The sequence below is a fragment of the Notothenia rossii genome, assembly GCF_949606895.1.
Source record: "Notothenia rossii genome assembly, chromosome: 1".
Taxonomy (NCBI): domain Eukaryota; kingdom Metazoa; phylum Chordata; class Actinopteri; order Perciformes; family Nototheniidae; genus Notothenia; species Notothenia rossii.
The window spans coordinates 69996317-70005886 of NC_136912.1; the positions used below are offsets into that span (position 1 = coordinate 69996317).

The following is a 9570-nucleotide window of genomic DNA, read 5'->3' on the forward strand; positions in this document are numbered from 1 at the left end:
GTGCTACGTCTAATGCTGCTATTAACATCCTTTTAATGATTCACATCTCCCATGATACTAGATTTCCCAGAACAAATGGGGCAAAAATAAAATAAAAGAGATACCTTTTTTGTTAATGCAAATAGGTTGGGTTTGGTCAACTGTTCTGTTATTTAGAAATGTATGTTTACATGTATTTTAGGTAAAATAAATAAATGGAACTAACACAGACTGCTCGCCTCGGTATTGGCACCTTCACACATAAGGGCACATTTGGCAGAGGGGTCTTTATGTAATCTTCCATATTATAGGATCATATGCACGACTTCCTCTATATTCTAATACATTTACAATAAATGTCTGTGCTACATCACTCTTTAGATCAACCCTTTTATCAGAGCATTGCCACGTCTTTAGGTTTTTCTTATGTATCAAAGTTGGCATTACATATTTCAAACCGACAGTCAGCGGTTGTATCATCAGAACGCTCTTTGCTTCAGTCTTTGGAACTATTCTTTTTTATAGTGGCTTTACTTCCACTCAATTGAACAAAGTACGACATTGTCTGTTAGATTTATTTGTTGGTTCTTTGTGTCTTAATGTATTGCTTTTTAGTGACTTGTTGTTGCCAAAGGGAATACTTTGGCAACATGTCTTGCTTCAGTTCTTGTGTTGTGCCCCAGTGTTCTCAGAATACTGCATACTTGTAGAACGTATTCCGTATTTCCCTCTATGCTTATTGTCGTAGTACATTGTTTTGCAGTTAGTTTCCAAAAAACCCTGTATTTCCGATTTTAAGGCTGATATAAATATGTTTTTTTAAATATTCATGGATGGATCGAAGAATAGATGAACGGATAAATCCCAATTAGGAGAAATATGTTCTTGCAGTAGCAGGTTATCAAAACATTGCAAAAGACTTTAAAATAAAATGAAAGAAACAATTTAATAATGCAAAAAAAATAACATGAATTCTTATAAACACTATAAACTATAAATATCAATACTAAAGTAAATACACAGCATACTACATATACATAATACAGGCATGCAAAGTAGTTGCAGTTTTTTATATTTACTTTAAATGTAATGCAATGAGAGGGCGAGTTACCAAAAGAGCAAAACAGTGGAGTCTAGTATTGGTGAACACACCACATACTCATCACATGATTATAAGCTATGTCTTATAGAATTGAGAGACAACTAATTGGCCCCTCAGTCATTATTCCAGCTGTCTCCAGTAGAGGGCAACAGCTCACATCCGAGTATTCCTCCTTGTCTGGGCTTTGTGTATCTGGCTGTCACTAGAGAGGCTCACAGGCACTCTCTAAGAGGAGGTGAAGGGGGGGGGTTAATTGATTGCCCAATTCAGCCGTGATGGCGAACAAGTGCCGATAGCGGGTAATTTGCAGAGGTGGAGGCAGGCAGCGCCACCGCTATCAAGCCTGGCACCGCTCTCCCTCCAGTAGATAAAAGGAGCTAATGCATAATTATCCTTTTGCAAATTGGATTGTTTTAACGAACTGTAGAATACAGGCCTAACCTGATGGAAAGCAATCATTGTTTTTACAGCCCTCCCTCCCTCCCTTCTCCGTCTCTCTCCCCTCCTCCCTCCCCCTCCTCTTGCCCCTCCAACCCTCCGGTCGTTCTGCGTGTACCCTACACGCCTCATGCCCATCTTGGTGTAATCTCCCATACTCAATGAAGTCAGAAGACATTAGAAAAAGCCATCACTATTAACATTAGGCTTTATTCGTCCCCATGGCTCTGTGTCTATCACTCTATCTTTCCTTTTCTGATTCTGTAACTTTCTTGCACGTCCTTTCCCCCCCTTCCTTTCCTCTCCATAATTTCTCCGGGTCATGTGGACACCCTGAACGGCTTACAGCAGGAACACATGCGTCTCTAATTAAAGAAGGGGATTCAGAATCAAGAGGGAAAAAAGGTGGAGTGCAGAGGAAGATGGAGTGAGGAAAGCTGCCCACCGTGGCCCGTCTGTGCCTCCGATAAGAGCTGCTAATAAAGCGCAAATTGAATTACTAATGATGGGAAGCAGAGTCCCTATAGATGAGCCCGTTAAAAAGCAACCTTATGACCACTCACACATGCATGATAATACACTCCCAAACAATGTTTCTTAATTTCCTCCTCAATGGCCAGCTCTAGCCTCTCCTCCCTTCTGTTTTCCCGTGGTTATCTGTGGTTTAATTTAAAGAGGGCATAAACCTAAAGTAAGTAGTTAGCGCTGTAATGAATCGAGAGGTGCTTGTGAATGTATGTATCTGTATGTGCGTGGGCCAGCATGAGCCATGTAGCCCAGATAATCTAATAAAGCAGATAAATGTCAGGAGCGGACGGACCTACAAGAGGAAGTGCTGAGCCGTGCGACTTCAGGCCCCATGTGACAGGCTTCGGGAGCGTTTTAGGACTCTATCTCACTCCGGTTTTTCTTTTCTCCCTCACCATCTCTCACACAGTCTCACTCAGTCTTTTTCCTCTCTGTAGCTGTCTTCACCGTACTGCTAATATGCCTTGTGACTTTTTAAGCCCACTGCTGCATATCACTTTGCACACTGCAGCCATTTTCTTCATAATCTTATTTCCAGGTCTGAAGTTTAATGTCAAAAGACTTCATCTGAATGTTTAAATCACTTTCTGGAAAATAAAATCAAAACAGCTAATGTAGCAAAATCATCACACGATTTAACAAGGTATTAAATTGTTACAGTTCGTCAAGTTATCACCCCTGGCTACAAAATAACTATTGTTATTTGAAAATGTCGGCTAAAAATGTTCCTGTTTCCGGTTGTCTTTTTAGTGTAACGGTGCAACATGTATGTACAGCTCTTGAAAATATTAAGGGACCATTACAGCATTATCAGCTTCCCTGGTTTTACTATTTATAGGTATGTGTTTGAGTAAAATGTTATTTGTTACCTATTTATTTGTATCCTTGCCAATTTCTTTTGTTGTTAATTGATTAAGCAATTTGCAGTTTCAATAGGGATTAGTGACTCAACAGACTTTACATATAGATAGAGATATATGGTATTGTAAATTGTAAATATACATATCTAACACTGTATTTTGGTTTCCATTAGTTTCAATCTGGTAGACTATTCTTTTATTTTTACGTCACCTTGTAGTCTTGTAACTGGCTTTGCCTGAAAAAATGGCAATGGTTCTGAAACGTACAAGAATATCTATTGTCATTCGTAGAGTGGAAAGAGGGTTCAAAGTCAAGTTCACATGCAAAAACCCGCTGAAAGTTGAAGCCAATTTTTGTATTAGTCGAGCAGTAGTACTACATATTCTGTGTCAGTATGGACTCCCATTGATTTACAATTGGAAAGTAAATCAGTGGATCATTTATTTTGAGGTAAATCAACTACCCAATATGAACACTTGAGCAGCCTGTATAAAGATCAGCAGGTTCTAAAAGTTGTAAAATTACTTAAAAGACAAATGTATAGTTATTTTCCCTAACCATGTATTTGACTGAGCTGATACTGGCCGTATCGGAGTGAATTGGAAGTGGTGCTTAAGAAAAAGAAAAAAAAGAGCGCTTGTGTTATGAACCTAAGTCTCCGTACTTGTTGTTCCTAAATTCAGGCCCTTTCTGCTATCCTGCACCACAGCAACTTCCTTAGGAATAAACCGGCCCGACTCACTGAATCCAGTTCTCTTTATACATCCATGCTCTGTAAGGCTTCTCTTTGCTCGAGGGTTTAGGTTGCTTGCCAGTCTTGTTTCAAAGACTGCTTTTGCGAAGATAAGGGTCTGCATTTGTATATGACAGCAATTTGCTATTCTGACTGAATGTAACTCGCCCCGTCAGTAGAGGAATGTTAAACACCTAGTGAAAAACTGTTCACAGATACAGACATTTTAGGGGACATAAACGTGAGTAAAACAATTTGAATGGAGGGAATATTTTACTTTTTGTATTGTGACTATCAAGACTAAGGGTTAAATCATTTTTGGTGTAAAATAGTGTCTCATACATCTTGAAACTCATAGATTTATCACTAAATCAGGTCCTGTTATGTATCGTTTGTCTTCAGGTACCAATGCAGACTACTTTTGTACTTATAGTGCAGGGCAGGTCTTAACTGTAGCATGACTCTATCTTGTTACTGAGTTAGTATTTAGAAGTGGATTCATCCATTGGCTATTCAAGTTGTACTGCTCAGCTGTAAACACACACACACACACACACACACACACACACACACACACACACACACACACACACACACACACACACACACACACACACACACACACACACACACACACACACACACAGACACAGACACAGACACAGACACACACACACACACACACACACACACACACTTTTACAGTGGCAGTGATGCCACCTTTGCTCTCCGCATCAGCTTACCAACATGCTGCCCACCCCCAGATACCATGGAACCATTACAACCACAAAAGAATCCCACCCCCCCTCGGGGATCCCGTTACTGTGCCTACAATGACCCCATTTATTTCCCCATAAATCATACGTGCTGCTTTGCATCAGGGTCCTGCTCTCTCGACATTTCCCACTTTCTCCAGTGACATGTATGGACGTAGGGCTTTACCCGAATATCCGAATATTCGTTCGTTGGAGTACTATTCGGGTTTAGATTTCGTTGTTCGGATATTCGTTTTTTGTTTTTTCCCCGTTTTTTTTTCAAATTGAATTTATTGAAATCTTCAATATCAACGTAAGAGCTTGTTCGGGGGTTGCTAACACTTAACCATAAACGTTATCGTTTACTTTCTCCGTCTTTATATGTAGATATTACTTTTCTCCGTTAATCTCTGTCACGTTTTTTCCAAAGCAACAACAACTTCCTGTCAACAGCGCTACCTCTCCTCCAAAACAAAAGCATCTCCATAAACAGGAAGCCAAGCCAAATTACACTTAAGACATATAAAACTAGAACGAAAGTAACACACACAATGCGATATCCTTTTTCAATTTCAAAGAACACGAATTGGGTTAATAACTATAAAACAACAATACTGTAGAATAACAAAATGAATGCCGTGAATATACCAAAATACACGTGTTGAAGCGGTTAGCTGCTGATTACTACGCCCACCCCCACCCCCCGCGCGGGCCGAATATTCGCTGCTGAGTACTACCGAATATCCGGAGCCCGAAAATTGGTATTCGGGACAGCCCTATGCAAACACACATGAAACAAACAAGCAGCTGTATGATAATTAAGGGACATCATAAACCATTTGATGGGGGCAGAATGTTTCTCACTCCGATTTTAGTAAACCATACATAAGTTACACTTAAAGAAAATGTGGGTATGCCTGCTTTAAAACCTAAAACCTTTTTTTTATAAGAATGTGTTTTCTCTTAAAGAAAGACAGAGCAGTGATGTGTTATACTGAAGAGCAACGCATCAGCAAAATCTAAACGCCTGCATCCAGTTGTTATATTTGTTGTGCAGGTTATTGTTCTTCCATGCCACTTCGGTATTTCCCAGCATTAATGCACTTTTAGCCTTTGCAGACCATGTACATGCACAAAAAATAAAATAAAACACACTACAGGAAACTGTAAACTCCTTAAAAGCAAAATAGGGCCTTTTTAAATTGTCATTAAAGACTGACCCTTGACCCTAGGTAGACACTACTGAAGCAGTGCATGATGGTTTATCCCAACCTTTCACTTTTAGGAATTTGGATGTAAAATCCTTTTAATGAACAGTTAACAAAGTCATTTAAAATGTTAAAGACATTCAAATGTTGATATTATGTATGCTTCAGTTCATATAAAGCAAAGAATCACACAGCCAACAGTGTCTTTGGACCGTAATCCTACCCATCGGTCAATTTCTGTCTTGGCACGACACACGTGTGTTTATTTTTGATAGTTTCTTTGCATCACTCTCTGGTTCACACTTGCTCCAGTTTCTCCCACTTTTCCTTGACACCGCAGACACTTGTCCGCTGCTCCCTTCTCACTGACACACACACGCATGCAGAGGCAGCTTATAGACAACGTTAACCCACTGTTTGTTTGTTTGTTTGTTTTGGATACACAGCACAACATGGGGGTTGCTATGTGTATACGTCCCTCTATATCTAATGTATGTGTATTTTGACATTCTCCGAACTTTTTATTGGTCAAAGGACTTTTATTGGTTTGTTTGTCAGTGTGTGTGTGCGTGAGTGTGCTTCTCCCATCAGCTGCTTTTCCACATACCGTTCTCTGAATTCCATTCTCCAATTCCACCTTAGTATTATCAGTTTGGCAACACACACACATTTAAATCGTGTGGACCTTAACCTAATGCACACACACACACACACACACACACACACACACACACACACACACACACACATTTAAATCGTGTGGACCTTAACCTAATGCACACACACACACACACACACACACACACTTTCACCAAGTGGACCTTAACCCAATGCATGCACATACACACACACACACACACACACACACACACACACTTTCACCAAGTGGACCTTAACCCAATGCATGCACATACACACTGGCATTCTGCTCATTCCTGGGCACTTTCTCAGGCTCTCTGTGTCAAACAGGTGGACCTCTGTCTTCTTCTGTCTGAGTTCCTTTTCTTCCTTTCTCTTTAAATCTGTCACCATTTGTCTGTGACACGTGCGCCCACACACATGCAATGAATGACACATCCAGAGTTGTTGCATTTACCATAATAATTTAAGCAGAAGAGCATTTAGGAAGAAAAGTAGCTTGCCTTTACATGCATGTACCGCTGTGCCTGCTATTAACAGTGTGCCTATTTGGTCACGTGAATGATTTAGTTTCTCCTGTTAGGTGGTGTCTTGTGCAGGACCGGCCCAGTATAGCTCTCTGCCGCGGTGCACGGTAACATTTGGCATTTTGATTAACCTCTGTGGACCCTGGGAGCCGTGCAGGGCTGCGACCAGACCCCTGTACCTACAGTACGTCCACATGAGTTACTCCTACCCATCCGTGTTGTAAGACCCCTCCTCATTCCAAGTACTCTCATCAAACTGTCAACTGGCCATAATTAATTTCTGACTCGTTGGAGATGAACATGTAGATGGACCTCGCGTGGCCTTGAGGACACCAGTGAGCAGTGAACTCACTAAACCTGCTCAAATGACTTGAGAAGATCTGTACAACAAGTTTCAAATTGCTACAAGAGGTTATACTAAATCCAGGCTAGGTTGCACTAATCATTTAATTTAGGATTGTTTGAACCCAAATTTAGTACCATGTAAATATGAATAAATCGGCAGAGATAAAAAATGTTGTCTTTGAAAGAAAAATTATCTGATTTTAAAGGAGCAATGTCAACAGCTGTTGAATCCGTCCCATAACTTTTGTGAAGGAACATGATTATTTTACTCAATCGGTATCAAAATGTCAGCCATTTAAAAAGTAAAACCTTCTCAAGTGTACGGCCATAATCACAATTGATTAATTAATGAATCCAATCCCAGCCTTATCTTCCAGCAGTCTTTAGTGTTGTTTTGATGGATCTCTAAAAATAGCTCAGAGTGGTGTTTGACATCGTGCGGGCCATTTTTTATCCTACGCATTTATGAGGAGGGGGTCTGAGCGGCATGTGTTGAAATGTGTCATCAATACTATTGAGTCCCGAAACTTTAGCCTGCGATTACTGTGACTCCTTCCCAGTTAAGGAGGTAAATGTTTTCTTGGTATCCAGAGGAGTGGTCAATGTGCCAGCCTGTCTAAATAAATCAGAAACCCTAACAGCTTTACTAATTATTTGAGAACACATGGCAGGCAGTGTGTCATTTATTGGTAAATGGCTTGTGGGGCGTTGTCATCTTTAATTTAGTGATATGAATCCTGATGATAATCAATCTTTTCAGTAATTAAGAAGGTGCATGCCAATTCCCTAAAAGTGTTATTTATTCTGTTCAAGTTTTGATTACAATTATGAATTTTTTTTTTGCTTAAAATACCAAACAGATCACCCATTGTAGCCATGTCTTATACTGCTCATGCCCCTCTTTTGCAGCCCTGTTAGAGAAATGCAGATTTTGGGTCCTTAGCTTGAAAAAAAGGGAGGCGGAGCTATTGCCTGATCAGAATTCTACCGGAGATAAAGTTAAATTCTGCTGTGATAAAACGCCATCCTGTTCTAAACCACATCAAAGATTATTTCTGAAACAGTATGGAGCTCAAATGCTTTTTCTCTTGTAGGTTTATCACAAGGTGAGTTCCTTTTTTTAATTTCCTGCTTTTTAAACACTTGTGCTCTACAGTACAGGTTAGCTCTGAGTGTTAGCGAGGCTTGCTAATGTAAACAAAGACGAGATTACGTCTAAAACACGTCGGGCATTGTTTCTGATAGCAACTTTTTGTGGGTCCGCTGCCGATTTGACGTCAGATCGGCAGCAAATCTGTATCTGCTTGTTGTACCCCTGTTTTTAAAAGATTTGGGTACGGAGGAAAAGAGAAAGGGTTTTATTTTCTGACGCTGCGTGAGTTCCCCGATGCACCGGGGACACATATTTATGTATAAAAGACATCACAAAGTGCATTTGGCATGATAGGTCCCCTTTTTAAATAACAAAATTGGACAATCATTTTTTTAATTAGATTAATTGAAATAAAATAAATATATTTATATATAAACATAAAGTAACATTTATTTACAATAACATAGCGTAAACCTTGTTGTATAATAATATTTATACAGTCCTGTGTTGCTTCTTGCCTTACATAAAGCATGTGTGTTCTTGTAACAGGGAGGGGAAAGTGAAAAAGGCCGTTGGAAGCTCCATAAATCTTCACCTTTTGTCAGCTAGAGATCATGCTGGTATCATTGCCTAGCCTCAGCCTGCTGTACCCCCGTCCCAATGACAGTAACCCTATATCCAACCCCCCCCCCCCAGCTCTCCTCCATATGTCTGCACACACTGATGTGATACCATAATAATCATTGGGGGTTTTGCCGTTTACGTGGGAAGACGAGCACAGAGCCTGAAGAGCGCTCGGCATGTTAATTATGTCCCACATGCGGACATGGACACATGGTAGAGACCGGGGCAGGGGGTGGTGGTGGTAGTGGTCGTTGGTCATTAAGGCCTCGGCAGGGTTATCTGGGCACTGGGCACAGCTGTTGACATGAAGGATGCTTTATGATCCAAGAGTTGTGTTGAGCATTTCTAGGAGGTTTATAAATTCTTCTGTTTAATCACGTAATGCAATCTTCTTTTTAAGGGGTTCACTTAGGGACTTCCTGTAAAGGGTTTACAGAGCCAGAGTTTAACTGGATTAATCTCAAACAGTATTCAAAGAACCCTCCTCGTTTTCCCTTTTTGGTAGGTGGTTTCATTTTGAGTTTAGAAAAAAAACATTTTATATTGACTTGTACTCTAGTCAACTTTAGACTGGTATTTTAAAGGCCATGTAAGAAACTACATTGAATTGGTATTAGTTCCCACACACACACAAGCTTACTTGCATTCTTAGTTGTTTTACATGACATTTTTCTGAATAACTGTTTGTTTTCTAGATTTTCCCGCTTATCGATCCACACCCACAGAATACCCTGCAAA

General features: G+C 40.1%; 1 protein-coding gene across 1 annotated transcript in view; it reads right to left on the reverse strand.

Moving 5' to 3' along the window:
• Positions 1 to 9091, reverse strand: part of cyldl (cylindromatosis (turban tumor syndrome), like) — a gene marked incomplete at its 5' end in the record, with an annotated part of 16856 nt that extends 7765 nt beyond the window's left edge. The window contains one exon of the mRNA XM_079650282.1: positions 8972 to 9091. Coding sequence (XP_079506408.1) covers positions 8972 to 9091 — 120 coding nt within the window. The remainder of the gene's footprint in view (positions 1 to 8971) is intronic.
• Between the last annotated feature and the right edge of the window lie 479 nt (positions 9092 to 9570).